The sequence below is a fragment of the Nematocida homosporus genome, assembly GCF_024244095.1.
Source record: "Nematocida homosporus strain JUm1504 chromosome Unknown 4523, whole genome shotgun sequence".
Lineage (NCBI taxonomy): Eukaryota > Fungi > Microsporidia > Nematocida > Nematocida homosporus.
The window spans coordinates 41,856-66,377 of record NW_026250680.1 but is presented as its reverse complement, the minus strand read 5'-3'; the positions used below and the strand labels follow the sequence as shown (position 1 = coordinate 66,377).

General features: G+C 40.0%; 13 protein-coding genes across 13 annotated transcripts; 7 read left to right on the top strand and 6 right to left on the bottom strand.

Annotated features, from left to right (window-relative positions):
- Positions 1-409: 409 nt before the first annotated feature.
- Positions 410-3,631, top strand: NEHOM01_1015 (uncharacterized protein; the record flags this gene model as incomplete). The annotated part of the gene is made up of 1 exon (XM_051489893.1): positions 410-3,631. One exon carries the CDS (start codon positions 410-412, stop codon positions 3,629-3,631), a length of 3,222 nt encoding a protein of 1,073 aa, XP_051345853.1.
- Positions 3,632-4,317: 686 nt separating this feature from the next.
- On the bottom strand, positions 4,318-4,806 carry NEHOM01_1014 (uncharacterized protein; the record flags this gene model as incomplete). The annotated part of the gene is made up of 1 exon (XM_051489892.1): positions 4,318-4,806. The coding sequence occupies one exon, from the start codon at positions 4,804-4,806 to the stop codon at positions 4,318-4,320; it is 489 nt and encodes a 162-aa protein (XP_051345852.1).
- A 387-nt stretch (positions 4,807-5,193) lies between these two features.
- NEHOM01_1013 (uncharacterized protein) lies at positions 5,194-6,213 on the bottom strand (the record flags this gene model as incomplete). The annotated part of the gene is made up of 1 exon (XM_051489891.1): positions 5,194-6,213. The coding sequence occupies one exon, from the start codon at positions 6,211-6,213 to the stop codon at positions 5,194-5,196; it is 1,020 nt and encodes a 339-aa protein (XP_051345851.1).
- A 6-nt stretch (positions 6,214-6,219) lies between these two features.
- Positions 6,220-7,191, bottom strand: NEHOM01_1012 (NAD+-dependent protein deacetylase SIR2; the record flags this gene model as incomplete). The annotated part of the gene is made up of 1 exon (XM_051489890.1): positions 6,220-7,191. One exon carries the CDS (start codon positions 7,189-7,191, stop codon positions 6,220-6,222), a length of 972 nt encoding a protein of 323 aa, XP_051345850.1.
- A 32-nt stretch (positions 7,192-7,223) lies between these two features.
- On the top strand, positions 7,224-7,862 carry NEHOM01_1011 (ADP-ribosylation factor-like protein 2; the record flags this gene model as incomplete). The annotated part of the gene is made up of 1 exon (XM_051489889.1): positions 7,224-7,862. The coding sequence occupies one exon, from the start codon at positions 7,224-7,226 to the stop codon at positions 7,860-7,862; it is 639 nt and encodes a 212-aa protein (XP_051345849.1).
- Positions 7,849-8,154, top strand: NEHOM01_1010 (DNA-directed RNA polymerase III subunit RPC11; the record flags this gene model as incomplete). Its single annotated transcript, XM_051489888.1, has 1 exon — positions 7,849-8,154. The coding sequence occupies one exon, from the start codon at positions 7,849-7,851 to the stop codon at positions 8,152-8,154; it is 306 nt and encodes a 101-aa protein (XP_051345848.1).
- A 435-nt stretch (positions 8,155-8,589) lies between these two features.
- NEHOM01_1009 (uncharacterized protein) lies at positions 8,590-12,429 on the top strand (the record flags this gene model as incomplete). Its single annotated transcript, XM_051489887.1, has 1 exon — positions 8,590-12,429. One exon carries the CDS (start codon positions 8,590-8,592, stop codon positions 12,427-12,429), a length of 3,840 nt encoding a protein of 1,279 aa, XP_051345847.1.
- Positions 12,430-12,517: 88 nt separating this feature from the next.
- Positions 12,518-12,883, bottom strand: NEHOM01_1008 (glutaredoxin 3; the record flags this gene model as incomplete). The annotated part of the gene is made up of 1 exon (XM_051489886.1): positions 12,518-12,883. The coding sequence occupies one exon, from the start codon at positions 12,881-12,883 to the stop codon at positions 12,518-12,520; it is 366 nt and encodes a 121-aa protein (XP_051345846.1).
- Positions 12,884-13,244: 361 nt separating this feature from the next.
- NEHOM01_1007 (uncharacterized protein) lies at positions 13,245-14,831 on the bottom strand (the record flags this gene model as incomplete). The annotated part of the gene is made up of 1 exon (XM_051489885.1): positions 13,245-14,831. The coding sequence occupies one exon, from the start codon at positions 14,829-14,831 to the stop codon at positions 13,245-13,247; it is 1,587 nt and encodes a 528-aa protein (XP_051345845.1).
- A 15-nt stretch (positions 14,832-14,846) lies between these two features.
- NEHOM01_0988 (uncharacterized protein) lies at positions 14,847-15,104 on the top strand (the record flags this gene model as incomplete). Its single annotated transcript, XM_051489866.1, has 1 exon — positions 14,847-15,104. The coding sequence occupies one exon, from the start codon at positions 14,847-14,849 to the stop codon at positions 15,102-15,104; it is 258 nt and encodes an 85-aa protein (XP_051345826.1).
- An 843-nt stretch (positions 15,105-15,947) lies between these two features.
- NEHOM01_1006 (uncharacterized protein) lies at positions 15,948-18,839 on the top strand (the record flags this gene model as incomplete). Its single annotated transcript, XM_051489884.1, has 1 exon — positions 15,948-18,839. The coding sequence occupies one exon, from the start codon at positions 15,948-15,950 to the stop codon at positions 18,837-18,839; it is 2,892 nt and encodes a 963-aa protein (XP_051345844.1).
- Positions 18,840-19,168: 329 nt separating this feature from the next.
- Positions 19,169-22,285, top strand: NEHOM01_1005 (uncharacterized protein; the record flags this gene model as incomplete). Its single annotated transcript, XM_051489883.1, has 1 exon — positions 19,169-22,285. The coding sequence occupies one exon, from the start codon at positions 19,169-19,171 to the stop codon at positions 22,283-22,285; it is 3,117 nt and encodes a 1,038-aa protein (XP_051345843.1).
- Positions 22,286-22,545: 260 nt separating this feature from the next.
- On the bottom strand, positions 22,546-23,862 carry NEHOM01_1004 (uncharacterized protein; the record flags this gene model as incomplete). Its single annotated transcript, XM_051489882.1, has 1 exon — positions 22,546-23,862. One exon carries the CDS (start codon positions 23,860-23,862, stop codon positions 22,546-22,548), a length of 1,317 nt encoding a protein of 438 aa, XP_051345842.1.
- Positions 23,863-24,522: the final 660 nt, after the last annotated feature.

The window sequence follows — 24,522 nt, the reverse complement described above, 5'->3', positions numbered from 1 at the left end:
TTACATCAACTTATCTTATGTGGTGTTAGTATTGGGTTGTTATGGGAGATTAGAGGGGATGGTGATGTAGTTGTGCCAATTAATTTTGGCTTAGAAGGACCAGTATGTATGTATCTCTAGGAACTAGGCGTGGATTTTGATTGGGCTAGTAGAGAATTTGAATTATATCAAATCAAATGCTAATGAGACCTAGATGAGTATGATGTTATTTTCGCATTCATCATCGCCTACATTCAATAAATGGCTGACTATGTCGTATCAAGGTATGCCATACTGGAATTTGTATTGCTCATCGGAAATATTTCTATCCATGAGTACTAGAGTTAGTATTATTTCCTAAAAAGGAAATTGGCGGTGGGTTGGTGGTTTCATTTTTAAGATTTTGATTAACGGAGAGCTTTCAGTTAGCATGATTAGTAGAGATAGAAGAAAGGAATCTTGCTTGAACATAATTAGATATTGGGGTAGAATTACCATGTGTATTTGGCTTGGGTTGTATTGGCTGGGTGTTGGTGTTGGGGCATCTGGTGATGGATTGCAGACAAGTGTAAATACTCAGCCGGCGTTGCCAAGTTCGGCTGAGATGCTTGCGACCTTGAAGAAGATTGGCTTTGTCTTTACTGTTGAGAAGCCACAAATCACAGTTGAACGATACGTTTCTATTCGGTTGTCAGAACCTGCTGCTGCGCACAACTCGATAGGAACTAATCCACCTCTTTATGTTGTAAGGTATGCTGGTTTGAAGAAGCTTCAGTTTACAGCACCAGTATATGAAAATGCAGATGCGGCTATGGAGGCTTTGAATGAGTTAAGAAAGATTGCTATTATCAAGACAATGTATTGTTATGTCCTTTGGAAGCCGGCAAACCCAGAACTTCATCAGATAAATCAACTAATTCTAAATCGAGTCTATAATGTGCTTGATTGTTGCATGACAACCCTTTGTGCGTCTATTTCTTTGGAACGCCTGGAATATACTAGTCTGGTCGATTTAGAGGCCTGTAAGAGAGAAGCACTGAATACAATTGAACATGCTGCTTATGGGCATAATAATACACTTGATCTTTGTGGTGAACTGGATGGGAGACTTCCGAGTTTGATAACTAGTGGGATTTTCTTATGGCGGCCATTGACGACAGTTCGCTTATTAAGTAATGCAGTTCATGATGTCCACCTTCTTAGTCAGCTTCGGCTAACCAATGACTATTCTCTTGGCTTTGCCCAGTTGCCTAAATCTGTTAATATTGATCTGCGAGTTCTTCAAACATTGCCTTATATATGCAATGCGATTGATATTAGCGAAGCGGGTGACGCAAAAGTAACGCTATCTGGTCTTGAAAATGCTATTGATAAACATACACAAATAGTATTAAAGGCAGACTGGGACACTCTTCTATATTTAGCTGTCAACAACGGGTCGGATATTCGTGTTCACACTATTATGGGTCTTGTTGTTGAATTAAAGTCTCTTCAAGCAATGATCAAGGCCGATAGAATGTCGATGCCAGATAAGCCTCGTGTCTTTGCCACTATCATCCTTTCTCAAATCAACTCTAATATGCCATGCGGCCCTGTGGAACAATACCACGAATTCTACAATCCAGATACTTTTATCAAATATGGTATCAGAGTCGATGATGTCCAGCTCTACTATAAGGGAGGCCGGACCGACTTACATGCCACTTTAACCCTGCTTTGCTCGATTGGGGCTTTGCCAAATATGCCAGATGAAGTCGATGAAACCATTACATGCAATGGCACAGATATTAACGGCATCGATTTGGAAGTTCAAGGTACAGTCGAGATTTGCCTAGATCATGCTAGATTAGGCCGCCTTATTCATGAATATATATCCCAAAACTGTATGTGCTTCTGCCAGAATATACGCTACACCGAGATCTCGATTACAGAAGGCGAAGACCCGCGTCCAGAAGAGGTCAACATCCTCGTTGGGAAACTGCTGTCTTTATTTCACAATATCACTGCCCAATGCATTAGGATTTGGAATGTTCATGGCCAACACCAAACCACCACTAATTTTGATCTAAATACTTTCAAAACCAATGCCAACGGTACTGAGAAGCTCCTTATCAGCGTCGATTGTTTATTTCTAGACAATGTTGACCCTCAAATTCTCTATTGGATGTTAGGAAACTACATCTTTACTGAGCCAACGGAAGTACATATTTTGAACCAGTCTTTCGCCAATCTTGCTGTTGTTCAAGTTCTTACTCTTCCTGAGCTGAGTTTGATTAAAACCCTAGTGATAGATGATTGCAGCGACCTAAACGAGCTCGTGAATTATAAGAAACCAGCCGAGTCTGAAGAGTTCTCACTATTCAGATACATAGAGGAGAATCAGAGAGAGGGAAAATCAATTGAATCTCTTGGCCTGCACAAACTGTCTCTGCAATTAGAAGAATCCCTCTTTGAATTGCATTATGAAGCCTTGCACAATCTCTGGAGTTACGGAATTATTCCTATGGGCATGCCATTTGAAATTTACATCGCCTGGTCGACAGCCCCTAGTCTGATTGGGTTGTGTAAGAAAGAGTTTATACTCTCTAGTGTTACCGTAGTTGCTCTGAATGCCGACTTTGCCAATTGCCAAGCTATGCTCTTAAATCAATCCAACCAGGGACAAACCCTCGAGCCCCAAGAGTATTCTATCCAGAAAAACTCCGTCGAGAAGCTGGTTATGCTCTTTTCTAACGGCCAGACATTAACTGAGACAGACCTCGCAACTATTATCCGCTGGGTGTCTTGCCGATTTACAGATCTGACTATCTTACAACTATGCAATCTTGAATTATCAGCTAACGACCATCATGCGATAGCTTCACGTGATTATTGTATTCGTGGATTAGATAAACTCACTAGCATTCAAATAGAGGATATAAGTTCAAGACCACACACATATATTGAACTAATAATTCGACCGTATCACATTAGTCTCCTGGCCACTGCCACCAACCTACGCCCTGAGTTCACAGCCGTATCACATGCAACTCTATCCCGACTCTTTTCTCAAGGCGAGCAGCTTAAGACACTAGTCCCAACAAACATGGGCACCAAAGCTTCACTTGAAATGATCAAAAAGCATCTATTGACTAACCAAAAGACTAAGAAGAATATTGAGTGTTCAATTTGTTACGATAAACTATTTGTGTCAACTGTTGATGATGTAGATGGTGATAAGTGTCTCAAAGACGAAGAAAACAAAGATGATGCAGATGGTGAACCAAGTGCCAAGAAACCCCGTAACGAGTCTACTGTCCCAGAAACCAAATTCACAACTCTTTGCTACTTCAAGTGTGGTCACACTTTTTGTGATAGGTGCGCAGTTAACTGGTTTGATGAATGGCCGAGCAAGAATTGTCCTGAATGCCGAGAAGAAGGTGTGTATCTAGACATCCACTATCTTGTCGGTGTTCCGCTATCTAATTTTGTTGTTCTCCAGGACAATATCAATACTAACCCGCTCTCTATCAACTGCCAATATCTCAAAGATCTAGCATGTCATGATGGCTACATCTATTTTTACATAGCTTATAACGACATAATAGACCTTTCTACGGAGCTTGGCAGAAAAGCAACATATGATGACCCTCACCAACTTTACGTCATCTAAGTCTAAGATAAATAAACCGAGTTAACATATATACAAGCCACTTGAAGCCTTCATTACATTGTATTCTCTATCTACTCAACTAGACATATCTACAATTAACTTAATCTCACAATATCATAGGTTTACAAATTACAGTATCACTAATAGAGTATCACTAAATTTCCAAAAAACCAACACTATCCCTTCATTTCCAAATTCTGTAGGATTAGAATTGAATTTAAGTCTGAACTAGAAACAAACTACAATAACTCGACTGGTCCAGCCAGAAACCAGAATACTTTATTACTAGATCACAATGATTGTATTACTCCAACTAAACAACCAATTAAGCCTAAATCAAACCAAACCCTCATAAACAGTATGTTAGATAGCATAAGAAGTATATTATGGAAAGTTGAACTTCACTAACTATCTTATCTTAATCTAATATCAATCTTAATCCATCTTACCACCATTTAATGCAAGCCGAAGACACACAAACCTAGTACTAAACCTTCACATTTATTTGATAGCCACACAAGTGGATTAAATCGTAACTCGTTGATTCCAATACTAACTCAAGACCAGCCCATTATGATACCAACCAACTTAATACTAATCCCAGTCCAAAAGTAACAACTTTGATAAGGACTGGCCAAGTAAAAATGCTCTACTTCGATTTAATACCTAAAAGGCGGATATTCCCATCAAAGATAGCGTTGGCGCTCAGCAAAGCCTTGATTAGAGTCTTCCGGTTTCAAGTCGGCCTTTTGTTTAGCCCGAATCTCTTGCAGACTATCAAGATCCTCAGTCAGCCAGGTTTTAAAGCTCTCCCAGCTACTAGGCTTAATACAAAGGCCAATCCACCATTTGATAATATCAGGTGAAGCATGCTTTTTAAAGCACTCTATTCTTTCCGCATCAGTATAAAATGCTTGCTCTATTCGTTGAAACACTATCGAAATAGGCGTATCATCCGCCCAAAGTGCCCCTACAGGCCGGTCAGACCCAGACAATCCCGCAAGATGGTCTTCTTTTTTTGTGGATGCCTCGATATACTCCAGGTTATCTAAACTTTCCAAGGACAATCTAGATGAGCATCGAGGTTTACCATGTGCTAGTTTTTGTTTCTCTACTACCACAGATAAGACTCCAATCTTTTTCAACATAGACTTGAAATGCTTCCAGTACTTCATTCGTTCTTTTGTAGATAGAGATAGCTTTAGGTTGAATTTATATCTTTTTTAATCGCTATCAAAGCATGAGTTTCCAGACTACTATTATCCCAAGCCTAGAATGATTTAAGCCAAGCCAGATTACAGCCAATATCCCACTCAATCCCAAGCAAAGCAAACACCCAACCCCAGCCAATCTAACCCAAAACAATCTAACATGAAAACTACAATGTTTATTTCTTACTACATCCATTACTAGATAAGATACCAACTCAATAAGATAGCAACTCAACAACCAAACTAAACACAACTCAATAACTAAACACAACCCAATTCAACTCAACACAATAACTAAACTAAACACAACTCAATACCAACTAAACCAAACCCAACTCAACTCAATACTAATTAGTCGGCACAAGCTTCATCCAAGGGATACTCTTGACAAACAGGATAGTCAATCCGTGGTAGTTGGCCACGTCGAAATAAAGCTTCATTAGTATTATCCGGTTCAATCCAGCCAGCATCTTCATCTTCATCCTCATCACTTTCAAACGACTCTTCCCCAATACTTTCACCATCACCTTCTACCCATTCTTCATCCGAATCATAGAGATACTCCTCATCCGGCAAGATCTTCTTTACTGAACATCTCGTTCTAGGAAAGACCGGCCCCATCTTCTTCACTCCATAGTAAGAGGGTCGTACTTGGCCATGATGTTTATAGAAGACCATCCGAACAGGAGTAGATACATCAGCACCAACCCGGAAAGTCTTCTGGTGCTTATACATACGACCGGGCGGCAAGAATCGAACTTTCTTACTACTAGTCTCTAAAACAGTAGCTGCTCGTTTCTGAGCAAAGGCCAGTAAGCCGGCACTATCTTTTTTCGGTTTAATTTCCAAACTAGTCTCACTTTCATCCTTATCAGCAACTTCTTCTTCTGCTCCAACTAAATCAGCTGCAATCAGTACAGACAAGTGCTTAGAACTAGATTTTGTCTTCAAGCCAGTTGAGTCAGTCGATTTAAGCCACTCACTTTTCAGATACTTAGGGAATTTCAAACGAAACCGATAAGAAAGACTCTTCCGCTCCAAGACTTCTCTTGCTACAGCTATTACATAAGCACTCCAAAGGGATAAACCAGCTGAATCTACTATTTCTACCTTAATAATTTGTGGATCAGTTGTTTCAGTCCAAATATGCACCCAGGCCTGGAAATCAACTAGAGAAGGACGCAAACGCTTCCCAGCATAGAAATACTCATAGGCATGTAAGGCCAGAAACCTTTCAATCTCTATTTGCTCAGAAACAACCAAAAGATCAGCAAAAAGAAGCATAAGCTCACTAGAAGGGTAAAGAGCACTAGATTGCTTAAAATCAAGCAAGAGTTTCAACGTAGAGGCTGTGAATCGCAAGTTGTACATAAAAATTTACTTGGTATGATTAGTTCTAAACGATGTATCTAAAGATAAGCGACGGAAAGAAGCTAGTAATTCTTCATATCTGTTTTGTGATGCTTTCTGTAACTCTTTAAGCAAGTGTTTGCCCTGCAGAGTTTCTAGTAAGACTGATGAAAACGTATCGCAATCACCTTCAATCCAATAATCAAAAAAGGGCTGCATAATCTTAGGAGGTGCTTCTCGACCGATATAAACCTTAACTCCATTGTTTTTAGAGGCCTGTCGGCTTATCTCTTTCACAAGATTTTTGACTCCATAAACCTTTAAACTAGTTCCCATTACCAGTAAGACATCGGTCTGTTGGTCGTAATGCACTCGTTTAAGTAAGGACATTTCTTCAGTCTTATCACCATAAAGGACAATATTAGGCATAAGTTTACCAATAGGCGTAGGTCTTTTGTTCAGTTTCTGTCGTTCGGTCTTGCGCTGAATACAGTTGGGACATTCAATGATTGTTTTTGATTGTAAGAGTTGATTTTGATCCAAAGTGTACTCAACATGATGATGACAATGTGAGCAGATAAGAGTTTCTAAATTGCCATGAAGATAGATAAGGTCTTTTTCAATGCCGGCTTTCTTTTCAATACCATCGATGTTTTGAGTATAAAGACTGAATTTGTATCTCTTCTGAATATAAGCTAGCATCCGATGGGTAGGGGTGGGTTGGACCTGTTCGACTTTATCTTTGAGACTGCAGATTAGTTGAATGAAGATTTGGAAAGCCTTATCACAAGAATGAACGACGCCAAAAGTGAAAATCTGTTCACCATTATAACCATGTTTGTTTTTGATATCTTTAAATATACCTGTACTAGACCTAAAATCAGGGATACCTCCTGATGTAGATATACCAGCCCCTGTAATTACAGATGTATGACCTTTTCTTATCAAAAAGGCCAATTTGATATAAAGAGAAGAACTTTGGGCACTAAGAGTCTTCATGGTTGGAAAAAGCAAAGAAATTATAAAATTGTATGAATCTGACAGTGCTTGTTAAGAGGATTCTTAAGCAGGAGAGGCGTATTAAGGTGATTATTCTTGGTCTAGACAATGCTGGGAAGACTACTCTTTTGCGTGCTTATCTGGGAGAAGAGATTTCACATATTTCGCCGACTTTTGGCTATCAAATTATCACGAAACATGTTAAAATTAAGGGTGAAGAGTGTATTTTAGAGATCTTAGATATGGGCGGACAAAGTTCAATTCGGGCGTATTGGGATACGTACTATGCAGGGGCTGATGGTGTGATTTTTGTTTATGATAATGGGGGAAGTACGGATTATATGGCTGTTTTAGAGGCTACAGTAAGTCATCCAACCTTAGCTAATAGTTCGTTTATTTGTGCAGCTAATAAATCGGATTTAGTTGGGGAAGAGTTAGATAAGACAGTGGATGTATCTGTTTTTCCAGTTGAACAAGCAGTTGGTTTTGATTTTATTACGGAAATCAATAAGTTGAAGGTAAGTCAAAATTTAGGAGTGAGTAAGTCAAAGGAAAGTCGGGTAATTCCGATTGTGCATACTTCGGCTAAGAGTGGCAAGAATGTAGTGAGGTTGTTTACTACCCTATTAGAGACAATTTTCGAAAAATCAGCAGAAAATGGCATTCTGTAATCGTTGCTTCAATTCATTAAGCATTGAGATATGCAATGGGAATACTCGGTTTACTTGTGATGAGTGCAAGTACCATCAGGAAATCAAGGGGATCTATCGGGTCAAAGTTCCATTAACACCACGATCTGAAGAAATGGCTGTTAAACCTCGAGAACTGCCGGAGCGAGCTGTTATATGTCCGCAATGTTCGGAAGGCAAAGCCTACTTCTATCAGATGCAAACCAGAAGTGCAGATGAGCCGATGACCATCTTTAATACTTGTGTTGCCTGTAAGTATGCCTGGCGCGAATAAAACCATTGATTTGTTATATTGTGTTGTGTTACTTTAGAACATGTTTGTGTTAGTAGTGTGTTTAATATCAGTTGATAGAACAGCATCACAACATAACTACATTAAATTACACAAGCCAACAACATAACTCAATCAACACCAATCAAAACATAACTCAATCCACCCGAACCAAAGCATAACTTAATCAAAACGTAACCTAACATAAACAGAAGATAGTGTGGGTTGATTTAATTTGAAATTGAATTAGTGAAATTGAATTGGTTTGGATTGAACTAGTGGTATAATAAAGAGTCAGTGAGATAAAGTCTAGATAGTAAGCCGTGATATGATTGGGGATATATTTATGGGTTGAAGTATTTCAGCCGTCTAAGAGTCTGCTATCACTATTGATCGCCCGATTTTAATAGTCTTATGTTTGCATAATATTTGCATTGTATGCGACCAGAGATGAAAGAGGCACTTGACATGCTGTTGCGGGAAAAGGTGCCAAAGGGAAGTGTACTGAAAAAAGAGGCCGAGGAAGCTATGGCCGCGATTATGAATTATCAGATGGAAGAAGAGAAGTTTCCAGAATATGTGCACAATCACCACCAGATAGGAATGCCGTTTATTAGAGCATTACAGGAACTAGGAGTGAAGAACCGTTCGTTCTTACCTTGTTTAGCTGTGATTCATAAGATGATAACTTGGAGTGCTATAAGTTCAGAATTCATTCCTCATATTCTGGAGGGATTTGAAAAGAACATTGAGAACTATCCTGAAGTGCGCTTGCGGGTTTTACAGATGCTTTTGCCTTTAGTTCAAAATCCAGTGCTAGTCCGAGGTAGAAACCTAATGCATTTGTTCAAAATTGGAATTTTGTTAGTTGAGACATCGCGTAATCAGTTGATTAGTACGACTAAGGTGATTATTTTCCATTTAGTAGCTAACGTATTTGAACGGCCGAGTATTCTACAAGGCCAGGCACGGGAAATAGCTGTTCAGGACTGTAAGGAGATTTTGGAGATAGCCATTGATTGTGCGAAGAAGAACAATCTGTTTGGATTTGAGCTGCTCTATACCTGTGTATCAGATGGTGCAGCTGGATTCCAGCAGAAGGCGTTAGCAGATATGGTCGGATTAATGGTGGACTTTTTAGTGCCGAAATTGGAGCAGACGAGGTTGCAGATTGTTTCAGTATCTTTACAGTTGTTTTTACAGATTATCAAGAATATTGTATCTGATGATGGCGAGATAGTTTCTTTGCTCTTATCGGTCTTACGAGCTAAAGTACCGTCAGGACTAATTGTGTTACGAGAAGAGTTTGTTTATAAACTGCCTACTAGAGTAGCCTTTTTATCCCTATCTAGTAGTGCTGAACTAGCAGATATAATGTTTGCACCAAGTCAGACAATTGATGTAACTAGTATCACACCGATTAATATGTTTTATCTTGATCAAATGGCTCGGACTGAAATTCCAGAAGATAGTAAGCATATGGTCTCCTTAGCATTCTTTCATATAGTTAGAGCGGCAACAGCTATTAGCCAGTGCAGTGATAAGAAAGATGAACAAACTCAAATCATTTCCCTATTCATTCCCTATTTCATTCGGTTCCTACAGAAACTAGTTGAACTGCCGCAGATCAAAGAAGAAGAGGTGGTTGCAATTGAACTGAAGAAGAGTCTAGCTATTCTTATTCAAATGGCCACTCAAAAGAGTCTTACAGTGATGAACACTTTATTGTTAGAAGGGTACCAGATGGCCCAGAAGAATCCAGCGGTGTTTTACAGTCTACTGGCTAACTTAACCGATGAGCATAAAGAGAAAGTTACCGTTTGGCCCGCATTCTTCCTGTTAACAGCCACTGTTCAAAAGACTCATCCTGAGCTGGGTAGTTGGGAAGAACTTATGGGTCTACTAACTGCCTTTCAAGACGTGGACTTGCAAAGAGCGATTGAGGGGGCGGGTAAGTCAGAGGCATTGGCGCCAGAGAAATATGCGGACTTGTTTTTATCTTTAGCCGGTCGAGGTGATTGTTTAAAGAAAGAGTTTACTATCTTGATTGAACATGTTTTTCAAAACCAACAAATGCTTGATAATATTGATAGTAGTGTGGCCTTAATTGCATCCTTCTTTAGTGCTTACTTTTCCGAGAAGCGGTCAGCAACCATGCATAAGATTGTACTATCACACATTATGCATGTATTTATGGCCGATTACAATAATGAGCATGCCCATCCGATTCGGCAAGAAGTTTTGAATTCCTTATCAATTGGGGTAAGGTCCTCAGGCGAAACGCTTTACCAGGCCTGGACATGTATTTATGATATTTTGATCGCTTCCATGCAGTCGCCGCTTTTATCTGGTATGGTTTTTGATATTATACAAGTAGTGACCGATCGTTTGCTTTATGCCCTTCCAGAAGAAACACTAGTAACTACAGTACAGATTCTGGGTATCTGCTGTCTCACTAAAAAGGACAACAACATCTCATTTCGGGCGCTTCAATGCATCCGAGAACTAACCGAGTTTGTACTGACCAAAAAGATCACAGCTAAAGTGAGAAAAGATGTTTGGCATGCCGTTATGTGTTTGTTATGCTCAGTTATTTACGATGGCCGTGATGATGTGCGCGACTCAGCCATTGTCCAATTGTTTGAGTCAATCTATCTCTGTAAGAAGCACGGCCATTTGGAATGGGCGCCCTTAGTCCAAGTCTTCCTAAGACGAGTGCTAGGAGCCGCCGTCTACACCAAAGACCGCGAAATATACACGGGTGAGTATGAGGATCCTACAAGCGAGGAGGCTGAAGAGACCGAACTCAATAATGATCAGTGTCCATGCCAGAATCTCGGTGCCTGTGCGATAGAAAGCTATGAAACGGCCGAAAAAGAGTCCTACCAAAGATCGCTAGAAAGTACCAAAGGAATCTTACTAGCTATCTCAGCCTTAGTTTTTGAAAACTTCAGTGAACTCAAGAAAGCTTCAGGATTCTATCCTCTTTGGGTTCTATTCACTAAGATCCTGGTTCGGTTTTCCAGAGACCCAGAAATGGAAGTAACAGTTATTTATGCCCTACGCAACGGCATTCCTTGTATTAATGACCCTATCTATAAGAAACACTTCTTTTTAACTGTCTGTGACATCTGCACTCTATCCGTCCAACCAAGCTCACCCTTAGAAGCCTTAATGCAAATGCTCAAAATCACGTACCGAGCCATTGATAAATCCGCTACACCAGAGGACAAAAAGGCCTACTTCCTTGGAATTACTTCACTACTCGCCCAAAACTGTCCTAATACCGGCCAAACACTTACTTTTCTTGAGTACGAAGCCATTAGTGCCCTAGATGAAACAGGGTCTTCCTGTACTGCCACCGTTCGAGTAGATACTCAGCTTAAATGGCTACGCCTCTTTATTGTCTCCACACCTAAACTCTCCTCATACTTTGCCATGCACATTATGAATGCCCTTTCCAAAGAACTAATCGGTTCGCCTCTAGCCCAAACTATTCATCGGAAAGCCATTTCAGTCCTTATCATGTTCCAGTCCCAAAAACGAACTGTACCTACTTGTTGGGCCGAAGCCAAGAAAACCCTCCAAGCAATCTTTCAAATAGAAGCCAAACCCAATGCCGAAACTCAGCTAGTTTGGGCCTCCCGCGAAATCCTCGGCCTACCCAACAATCAACCTAATCAACCTAATCAAACAAACCAAACACCAACTCAACCTAATCAAACCCCAACTCAACCTAATCAAACACCAACTCGCAACCGCAATATTCTTCGGGCCCTCTCTGATAATCACAACTATACCAAAGCAATTAGAGAAGAAGAGACCGAAATGTGCGAGTATATCGGTTTCTTAGAAAACATCTCATTAACTATCTCAAAATCATACTTACTGGACCTTTACCGTCTACTAGTTGAAACCTGGTTCCATGCCTTAGATAACCAGTTATTCGCTCTCTATCTTACCATTACACGCACACTCTGCACACTTATTCATGCCCGCAAAGACCTTAGCAAAGAATCTATTCAATGGCTCCAAACCATTCTCTCCCAGTACAATATTCAAATCCGAACCAAGCGCACCGCCTACTCCCGCTTTCAGCGCGAAGCCATAACTTACATTCTCCAAGAAATCAAGCACCAACGCCTAGGCTCTCTTTCTATCCAACCTCTCCTCAAAGAACTAGTCCTCTGTGCCTCCTCTGATGACACAACCATTTCCGCCATTTCACTCGACATCCTTCACGACGCCCTCTCCCGCCCAGCTAAGCACACGCATTAACCCAATAAAGACCAACAACTATTAGACTAACAACTTACTTCATTTCACCACATTCCATCACAATACGTAATTTAACTCCTCTTTATTATCAAAGCATTTTGCCCTCCTTAGTCAGCCGTAATGACTTACTAAGCATTGGCATAGACACATACTCATTCAATCGCTTTGAAATCGCATCAAAATTACTATAACCACCAAGGAACCGACCCTGAATAAATACTAGAGGAACTGTTTTATACTGGTCAAAAACAGTATAAGCCGTATCTCTAAAAGCCTTATAAAGCGGATGTGACTCAGTAATGTAAGAGACACTAAGAGAAGAATCAGCCTTCTCTGCAATTGCCAGAGCTTCACGCAACATGGTACAAAACTTACAATAACCAGCAACCACAGCGACAATCTGGCTGCTACCTAATATTTCAACTAATTTATCTCGCACGTCAACTATGGCCATACTATAGATATAAATATTTTCCGATTTGGCTAAAGTACTCCACCGATCTGGTTTTAGTTCTGTTTAGAGCGTGTTTTAGCAGTGTTTTAAGAAGCAGCCACTGAGTTTATAGGTTTAATCAAGGTTTGGTTGGTAGTATATTAAGATGTGTGTTAGTATTAGGTTAGGGTGGGGTTGGGATTGGGTTAGGGTGAGGTTGGGATTGGGTTAGGATGAGGTTAGGATGAGGTCAGTATTTTATTACCCAAAAAGGAAAATAACAAATTAGCATGAGTTTTAGATAAAACAGATCTACTACCCAATCCAGTATATAATTAGATAAACAACAAAACCAAAATAACTATATCTGCATTTATTTCGATCAAACCAGGCGGAGGTACTTCTTCATAGTATCTAGGATTACTCCGTCTTTCTTCTTATCCGTGCCCAGGACAGTAAACAAGTCATTCCAATGCTCCTCCCGAATCATATAAACCTCTTCATGGTAAATGTACAACAATCGCTTATCTATCATAAAGAAGTGAATATCTAAATAGAACCCAATTGAAGCCCGTAATAGTTCTGGTTTATACTCATTATTTAGTACGGCCAAGGCCTGTTCAGCCTCATTAAGAGCAGTATTATCCTGATCAGTCTGTCGACCCAGTAGCAATTCACCCTTCAACCGCCGCAATTCCTGCAACAAACCAGCCCGTTCCTTTTCCTTCTCCTTAAACTCATCCACTGCCGCATCAAAGTATGCCCGGAAGCGCAAGCCAAGCATACATATTTCCAAAAGAAAAGATAAGATTAGCAAACGATCAGCCAATTGAGACAACTCATTTTGTACACCACCACCCCCAGGCAAAAACTCCAATGTTTTGATTTTGATTCCATAAGCATTGATAATATCATAAACAAAACTCTTCATATAAGACAGCCAAGTCTTTGCCGAAGCATCACCAGCAAACCATTGAATACGCGTAAACCCACCAGTACTACCAGCTGTAGCATTATTACTTGCTGTAGCACCACTACTACTTGCACTATTACTACCTGTCGCAACATCACTATTACTAACACCACCACTACTAACACTACTATCAGCCTTAATCCGGGCTACAATTGATTGAGTACTAGGATTATGATAAACAACTTCGGTTGCAATTTGAATGATATCTCTCAATCCTTCCTTACCAGATTTACGCCGTTCATGCCCAACTGCTTTCAAAAACTTCGTACACATATCTATCATAGCCGTATCTTTTGGCTCCTTCTTAAACAAAGCCGTAATAAAATCATCCAAAGATAAGGGTTCAGTCTTAAAGAAGGCACTAAATGTACTAATCTGACCATAAACAGCTAATACTCTTTGATTCAGCCAGAAATCAGCATCAGGTAAAGTCCAAATAGTTCGAGGTACTTCTAAGATAGCTGATTTCTGAGCTTCCTGTCTTTGTAACTCAATAGCAGCTAATTCCTTATCTTTTTTATCAGAAGATAAGTTGAATTGCCATTTACGGGCTTCGGCTCCTTCTAACATATCATCTGGCTTCATAATTTGTCTTACGGCTGATCCTGTTACAGTCTGGCCCATGAATAGACCTAAATCCTGTACTGCAGTACCAAGCACTACTCGGCCTAAAGGTGTATCTCGGGTTGAGTTCAAAAGAAAGAGAAGAACTTCATTCTTAGTCGCACTATCTTTTCTCATTAGAGCTGACTTGGGTATTTCTTCTTTTTGGGGCACTGGCTGGTTGTCGTCATAAATTTCAACTAGATAGCCGGTTTTTGTACTTTCCACAATGCATCCAGTTAGTTCTTTTTCCTTAATAAACACTATCTCGCCTTTAAAGAACTTTCTTTCAATATGTTGGGCTATCTTATCAACTAATGTGCATAAAGGACGATTCGGGTAAGTCAAGAAGTAAGAGATCGCAAACTTACGCAAAGCAGTACTTTCAATCATGTCAAAATAAAAAACATGCGAATTAAAGAGTGTATTGCTCGAGTTAAAGAGTTAGAGGCTCGAATGGACAGTTTAATTACTGATTTGAAGCAAAAGTATAACTTTGAGATAGGTGATCGTTTGGTAGATTCTCAAAATTATCCTAGAAATGACATTGATATCTATCCCATCACTAAAATACTAGCAGAATTAAAGAGTATTCGCTATGAATGGCTGCCACTAAGAAAGGCATTGGAAGAAGAGATTCTGAATAATCAGTCTGATACCGAATGAATTGAGTTTATGTTTGGATTAAGTTTAAGTTTGGATTGAGTTGAGTTTGGATTTGGATTGAGCTAAGTTGAGTTTGAATTGAGTTTGAGTTTGAATTTGGATTGGATTGAGTTTAGGTTGAGTTGAGTTTGAACTAAGTTGAATAAACACAGATGGAGTTAGTATGGTAAATAAAGAGGTGGATATTAATGGTGCTTTATTGAGTTAAGTATTGAGTTAGTTAAGTATTGAGTTAGTTTGGGATAAGAAGTTGGGTTGAAGTAGTGGGAGAGTTTCTAGCTTAATTTAATCGGTCTTTATGGTTGTACTAACTCAATCATCCATTAAGAGTAAAGAAGAAGACTAAACTTGATTTGAGATTGGATTGGATTAGAGAGTGATTTACATGAAAGATTAACTCAGTACTAACTCAATACCAAACTAAACCATCTAATACAGTACTTTTCTTTACTTACCCATACTCATCCCTTTAACTCTGAGATTTATGAGATGTACTTCACTTAATATAACTCTTGAATGTACTTCTTAAAGACTATCTTACTTATCGGGCAACAATAAATTTAGAAGATACCTCCAATCCTTATCTAGTCATTACTTCCTCTTATTTTCAGCTCTTTACTAAACCAAATCTTAACCAAATCCCAATCTAACCTAATCTGATAATTTAATGACTAGAGAAATGATTTATATATTTCCAAATAAGGTAAATAATATCTAACTTGATATCAAAACAAACCAACAACCAACTTAACTTACTCTAACCCTATCTAAACCCAATAACCACCCCAGAAACCATCACAACACCAATCTAATACCTCTTAAGCATCTTTTTTATTTAAAAGTATGTCAAGTGTCCAATTAGAGAGTAAAGTCTTCAAAGATCGGATTGAGAAGGTTTTGCTGGCCATGGAAGGTACGGCCGAATGTTTGATGATTTCAATGGGTAAAAGAGAAGATACTTTTTCTTATGGCATAAATACAGCCATGTTTCTTTATCTTTTGGGATATGAATTTCCCGAAACAGTTCTGATTATCAAAGCGACTGAAGTGTTAGCCATTACAAGTGCTAAGAAGAGTGCAATTCTGGAACAGTTAAAAAGTGTGGTTAATATTCGTTCTATCATTCGTATGAAAGATGGGAGTAATCAAGCCGATATCAATGCAGCTATCAAGACAGCTAGTCAAGGTCGGCCCATTGGTATTTTACAAGAGGAGAGTTCTAATGTTCTGAGTAATTGGCAGATAGTGGTGGAAACAGTTGATATTAGTAGTGCTATTGAGAAAGTGTTTTTAGAGAAAGATACTGTGCAGATAGAGACTTTAAGACAGGCTGGAGTTTGTGCAGTAAGTTTATCTTCACTTTTAGATAGCAAGATTAAGCAGATTATCAAAACAGACGATCGAATTATTCATGAGGAGTTGAGTGAGAAGATTGAAGGTGATTTGGAAGTGGAGATAAGAAGACTTCCCAAAGAAATTGATCAATCTTATCTAGAATTGTGTTTTAAACCGATTATTCAGAGTGGTGGCCGTTATCATGTGGAGAGAAGTAGTTTAGGCGAGTTTAAAAACCCGTATGAGGAACAGTTGTTATATTTTGATGTAATTAGTTACTATCTTTGTGCGGGGTATAAAGGGTACTGTTCTTTAATAGGACGGACTTTACTGGTTGGTCCTAATAAGAAGAGTTTAGCCGTTTTGGATTGTGCTTTGCAAACGAGTAATTATCTGGTGCAGGAGATAAGAACAGATAAGAGGTTTGGCGAGATAAGAAAGGCGGCTTTGGAGTTTGTAGCGAAGAGTATTAAAGTGTCTAGTCCGGCTGATAAGGAAGAAATTGTTAAAAAGTGCCGGATTGAGATAGGCCAGTCGATTGGAATTAGACCGGAAGAAGGGGGTGGTTTACCGGGTGATGATCAGCTGCCTAGGAATGGGATGGTTTTTGCCATCTCAGTACAGTTTGTTAGTGTTTTAGGGTTGATTGAACCGAGTGGGGAGGAAGAGCCTAAAGAAGCTACTATTCATTTGGACAACATTGTTTTGATTGATGATAATCGGGCCAAGATTTTGACTCCATTTAGTGCTTCAGTTCAGGACTATGTGCTAGATAAGCCGGTTGAACAAACAAAGCGTACGCAATTAGGACGGCGGTTGCGTAATCGTGATAAAGAGATTGAAAGAGCTAATGAAATCAACGACCATCAAAAAGAACTGATGGACGAGTTGATTGAAGAGCAGTTAGCCTACTATAAAGGACACGATCATCAGTCAAACAACAAGGAAGATGTAACCGTACAAAAAGTTGTATCTTATCAAAAAGAAACCCAAATTCCAAGAGGATCACCAGTTATTAAGATTGATAAACGTGTCTCTTCCGTAGTAGTACCTGTTTTTGGCGTTAGTGTACCTTTTCATATCGGCATTATCAAAACTATCACCAAAACAGCTGAAGATGGCATTGGGTACCTTAAACTAGCCTTTTACACACCACCAGCCGATCGGCCTTTCCCTAATAATCTCTTATCAATTGTGATCAAAGACTCACAAGAGAACATAACGACGGCCTGGAAGGAAATCAACAATCTTAAGAAGGACGAGAATGAGTCGGATGATGACGCCTTGGAAGAGGGAGAGCAAGAAGAACTCCAAACTTCTTCTGAACGAGTTGAATCCCTCCAGAATGTTTATCTTCGTTTTGACCATCGAGCGGGTGCTAAGAAGAATGCGGCGAGTACGGTTGAACTACACCGGAATGGACTGAGGTACCATATGAAGTCAGGAGAGTGTGTAGATGTTTTATTTACTAAGATCAAGCATATGATCTATCAGCCAGGTACAGCTGAGTCTCCTACTATTCTTTACTTTAAACTCAACTCGCCTATCTCTATTCAAGATAAGAAAACAACCGATATTCAATTCTTCCGTGATTGCATTGTTAATGCCGTGCATGATACGCGCAAGACTAGAAACCGACCGGGTGGTGAAGATGCTGAGATTTATGAAGAGGAAGAAGAAGAACGTATGCGTGAAGAGGTGAACGATGCCTTCCATACCTTTGCCGAGAAGGTTTCTTTGCACTCCCGGATTATTCTAGAAGAACCTCTTTCCAAAGGCTTCTATGGAGTGCCTCATCGGCAGAGTGTTCTGATTCAGCCTACTTCTGAGTGCATTATCAATGTAACTGAATATCCTTTCTTTGTTTTGCCTTTGAAAGATATCGAGATTTTGAATTTTGAAAGACGAATTAGTGGTGTAACTACGTGTGATATGGTTTTTGTGCTTAAAGATAAGACAAAGGCTCCTGTTTACATTCATGGTGTTTCTTCTTCCTATGTGCCTTGGTTAATGGACTATTTTGATGCTAAGAATATCTGCTTTACCGAAACTAAAGTGAATATTCAGTGGAGTAATGTGTTGAAGAGTGTTTTGGAAGATCCAGTAACTTTCTATGAAAGTGGAGCCTGGGCAATTCTTCAACCAGCCCGAGAACCAGCCGATGAAGAAGAAGATCCAGGCTCGGATGCAGTTGATTTAAGCACGACAGAAGAAGAGGAGGATGAAGATGAAGAGTTCTCAACTAATGATGATTCTGACTTGTCTGAGGAAGAAGAGGAAGAGGAGGAGGAAGAAGAAGAGGAGGGCGATGATGATGATTATGCGGATTCTAATGATAATAGCTTTATTGTGGATGATGAAGAGGAAGACCAGCCTAAACGCAAGAAGGCCAAATCATAATTGGCATAACCTTACTGCTAATAAATGCAACACTACTTTAATGTCTACTTGGGTTAGTATTGGGTTGGGTGGATAAACAGTTAGCATTCAACGTAATCTAACCGGAATAATATTCAAATTACTTCATCATATCTTATCTCACTTTACCACACTATATTACACTACAATACACTACTGTACATTTTATTACAACACCAACACAACACCAACACCAACACAACCCAATCTTAACATAAGACAATACCAGTGCAGTTTTGTGAATTTCTTTTTGTGGTCAATTGATAAGAGCTATCTTATCTGGAGAATTTCTTTTCAGTTCTAATTTTCAAATGATGCTTAAACGGTTCCAAATTGCTGCAAACAATCTAATTCCGTTGCTTTTAATTATCTTGGGCCTGTTTAGGATCTCAATGCAAAGACACGATCCTGGTGGCCAAGAGTCTCGGCATATTGGCCATTCTTATTCTACCTTAGCTAATGGTCTTAAATATCTTATTCTTGTTCATCCAGATAGCTCTATCTCTCATGTGAGTATTGCCATTAAAAAGTCCTCTTTGGCTCTATCGAGTAAGGAGGTGCCTCTTTGCTATCTTTTAGAAGCACTTCTCAAACACAAGCTAAAGCCCGAAAACAACCACCAGATGTACCAAGAGTTTCTAAGTAAAGCCCAGGCTTATAAGATTTCCGATAACAATTATTTCATTACCGTTGAATTTTTCTTAGATAGTCCCCATTGTCTAGTTCCATTTGAGATCTTGCGGTCTGTTATTGTCATTCCACCTAGACTAGAGATAGTTTCCCAAGCCATAAAGGAATTATATCCAAACCTTCAGGCCGATACATCTGAATTTCATCTCACTGAAACTGATGTCATAAACAAATGGCATGCCATGTTCAGTTTCTCGAATATGCGGTTAGCAGTAGTTGCGTCCTACGAGCCAACCGGTCTAATTGATTTTCTAAACCACTACTTCCACTACAGCCAACCAAATCAACCAGGCCCACCCCCTATAATGTGCTCATCGGACGCGGCCGCTGCTGAATGCTTGTCTAGCCCGCCTCGACTAGCACTACAGCCGAATGCATCCGCAACTTCATCCGAGAAATCAGTAATCGATCTTTATATTCCCTTTCTCAGCGATATCAGAAACCAGACTATGCAATCACTATCCGAATTATACCATTTATTCTCCTGCTGCAGCCACAAATACACAGATTATTACCAATGCCACCCCAATAATAGCCTCGAAATCAGTGCCATGTCATTCGTTATCCGGGAGCAATTTCCAGGCGTATGCTTCACCATCACAGTGCCTAGTAAGGATTTCAATCTTGCTGAAGTTTATAATCTAGTGGATGGGTTCTGTCAAGTCATCAAGAAATCGTATCCACAACCAGGCTCGGCTTTAGTTCAGATATATCAACAGAATATGTCCTCCAAAGAAGAAGCAGCCCCAGACAATGTGGCCTTGAGTGTTCTTGCTAATCTAGTTTCAATCCATATGTTCTTTTCTGAGCCGGCTGACATCGTTAACTTCGTCTTTGCCAGAACACCACGCTTCAGTAATCTGAATAATCTGCTTGAATTCGCAACGAAACGAGAGCATTGGCATGTTAATGGCGAACTCGCCCCATCTCACTGGCAACAGTTATCAAGGGAGCTATCTATTAACCCACTCACAAAATCAGCCAATCCACCAGTGCCAGCGCCAGTGCCGGCCGCAACCGCGGAACTCAACGAAATAAGGAATCTTATATACCTAGGCCCCTCCAAAACTCAGCCGGTCCAAACTTCTGGTACCCTAACCACCCGAGAACATGATCCCGCCTGCTCTAATTTTCCCCAAGAACCACTAAGAAACACCCCTACCTCGAGCAGCCCTCATCCCCCAGCCAGCACTAATTCACCTTATTTTAACCCACCCAACGCCAACCCCCCTAAAACTGCCCCGATTAAAGTGCTCCAAAGAACTAGCATCGATTCTGGTCTAGAGGCCTGTCTTTTCACTCGAACCCAAGAACCAAATGTGTCTGTGGTTAGTATTGCCCTTGTTACCGACGCTTATCTTGACAGCATTAAAACTTATATCTGGCATGTTGCCCATGTGCTACAAGTATTAGATAATATCAACGCCTTTATTCGGTCTTGGCCTACGGGGACTAAAACATCTATTGACGCTCGTGTTACTGAGTGTGGCAAAATCATTGTTGTTATTCGCGGGGCTGACCTTAATGTTGCCTATCTAACGATGCTATTCTTTTCAGAATACAAAACCACATGCTCAGATCTCACTAAAGAAGCAATGGCTATCACTACGGCCTACGGCTTCTTTCGGGAGGCAGCCAATGACCTATTATCAACCATGCAATACACCCTGTTCGCACGTGTTTGGAAGTGTCCTTTCTACACCCCCGATCAGTGCTGTGCGTATATTGAACAGTTTAGAGCGCTTTCTTATGTTACTCCAATCGTTGATAAAGCTTTAGTCAAGATAAGAGTTGAAAACATGACAGATAATCTATTCAAGTTAATAATTAAGATAGTCAGACAGCACATTACACCCAAGCCGGCCATTAAATATAAGCTGGTTCGTAGTCCCGACAGACACCTACCTTTAACGTGTGAATCAAAGCTAATTTCGACTTTCGTTGGGAACTTCCATATTGATCCAGTGGCTACTTTAAATACAACTAATTATCACATTCTGGGATACTATCTACTGCTCATGCGGCTCCCGCCAACAGGGCTCGCTATGCATGCTAATATTGAGGAAATCGTTACCTGGCTAAATGATCATGCATCCGCATCTTTCATGACACTCCCTGATTTACCAGAAATGCCATTCGACCATCCTACACACCCCGAGCTGGCGTTTAGTTCAGAGATACTCAACAGACTTAGAATGGCTATTAATGTCTTCGACGATACTGTTGTTATAAATCTTACCTTCCTCGGAGAATATAGTCCGGCTGCTGTCTTACACACAATTAGAGCCTATTACAAATACTTGTGTTGGAAAGCTCACTCCCTTACTTCCGAAGAGTTTAAGGACTATAAGAAACAAGCACTGGATATATTTACTGAGGACGATAATGTCGAAGCTCATCTCAAACAGAGTTGTCTAATTTTCAGTTGTGGAGACTTATGGCAAGAGCCTTGCTATCGAAAAAGGTTTGAAGAGGTTCTTGAGCAAATGACTATAGAGGACTTCCGTTTATTTGTTCTAAACCACCACCAAAATCCCCTTGTCGCAATATATCCAGGCTCTCAAGAATCCCCGCCTCCACAAAACCCCCCAAAACCCCAACAATCTCGACAACCCCAACAATCTCGGCAAAACGAACCGCTATCTACACGAAAACGTGCATCAACTATACCCTCAGCTAAACTCGCCTCCAAGCGTGCCTTTAAAAAGCGTAAGCAACGCAACCTATCTAGGCAATAAAATCCACTTGGCCGTGCCAACATAAGTATTAGTATTCTGTGTAAGACATCTTTCCTCGGCCAATCCCATCATATACTAAAACCGCTGGATGACTAGATTAGTATGACTAAATTAGTAATTACTAAACAAGTCGTATACTATGTGATTGGGTTGTGTTAGGTTGGTATTGGGATGGTAGAGAAGAGATAAAGTTGTGTTGTGTTGGGATGGGATGTACAAGGTTTAGCTTGCTGTGCTTGAGTGGGTGAGAAGAGGAGCTATCAAGAAGATAGTTCAAGTAGATGAGTGAGACGGGCCCAGAACAGGCTGCATATGGCTACATGAAAGATGGGAGAATTGGGCAGCCACCAAGGATTGGGCGAGGAAATAGATGAGGAGCTAGCTACATATTCTACACATTCATGAATACTGCTGGCTGTCATGTTTTTGGCTAAGTATGGCTTAATCTCAGCTTGCAATCGCTTGGTTTTATTCAGTGTAAGTTCAAAATGGGCTGCTACTGCTCTCATGTCCTCTGCCCATTGCTTAATCTGCTCGAGCGGAAACTCTAAAGCTCTATACTGCGGAGACATACTATTAAGGAACTCCTCCAACCGGTACTTAAGGTCAGTTGCTTTAAATTGCTCATAATACCACCATCCTAGTTGAGTAATCGGCTCTAGATCTCTGTATATCTTCTGGGCTGCTTCGTGCGTTGGCATGCTTTTTATGATAGCAATAACGTTCAGTTGCAAGATAGCATTCATAACGCCCTTATTTGCTCTGGGAATTGTACCATTGACATAGATGTCCTGTTCGGTATTAGAAAGGTTTAAAAAGCTAGAGGCCAGTAGCTTTATCTTTAGTACATCGTACAAGAAGTGTCTAAGTTGGTGCTCAGCACAGTGGTTTGTGATGTATGACGAAGGCTCATTTATCAGTCTCTTCCAAACCTCAACCGCTTTTTTGATATCATCCTCAGTAAAATCCAGTGGCTTGAACGGATTATAGTAAAACAACCACTTCAAATAATCCTTAAGAACATCCTCTTCAAGTACTCTGATCCTACGATTACTTCTATACACCAAACTGGAGTTAATCAAAGACATAATTTTAGACCCCGTAGTACTCTTAGTTATGTTTCCAAGTCTTGCGGCATAGTCACAAGCCCGTTTATGGCAAAAATCAAGCTCCTTTACAGTCGCATCCAACGCATATGATAGAGAATCCTTCTCAGGGTCAAAATCGCACCTCTTAATATCCGGCTCGTCAATTATGTGGCAATTATCTATCATTCCAATAATTGGGGTGGCGTCGGACTCACTTAGTAATCCGGAGGCCAGCAAATCCTCCCAATACCCTAAATGCCGTTTAGACAGTCCGGTAGCGTCAAGTATCACCCTATTATTATAGTTTATCTGTCTGCAGTTTGGATTAGTATCATACCAAATGGCATTATCCAAAAACATCCGACCATTACTCGTCTGAATGCACTTGTCATACTCTGCTGCTGTTACGTCATCGGCTATAGTCATGTCGCCACCCCAGCCCAACAACCAAGCCAGACAAACCCCTAATGCTTCAAAGGATAATTTCATTCTATTCTCCTATTCTCCAAATATATGCCTATTACTTCGATCAAAACTGATCTATGGCCACTGTTTTAATCTTAATACCATACTAACCCAATAACTCTAGAACAAGACTATAAACAAAGTAGCAAGCAATGTGCGATGAGATAGAAAGTGGTTAGTGTTCGCAAACCAGCCCCACCACCAACTTAATCCGGTTGGTGCTTACATCTGGCTATGTGCTTGGGGCTATTGTCTTGCTGCCATGTTAACCAAAACTCTTATTTCACACAATCAATCTGACCACTGGCAAAGACATTCACTACTCACTACTACGAACGCGTAAATTTAGTAGAACCAGGGTTCTTTGACCACTTTATTTTGTATATTTTATCTACATTTGATATGACGTCATACTCTTACTCACAACCATATTTTATCTAATAAAAGGTGTCAGCACAGGTCTCAAGAAAAGCCTTTAATAGAGTATGTATAGTGTTGCTATTGGGTTGGATTGGATTGGGTTTAATTTATTGATTAAGAGGTAGTATTGGGTTGAAAATCAAATTGTTATGATGTCAAGATGATTTTGGTCTTCCATACCAGCCACTATTTTAATTCTAATTTTGGAGATTTCCTTTTATGGTAATCTGATGAGGATATTGCCTTATTTAGGGCTTTTGTCTT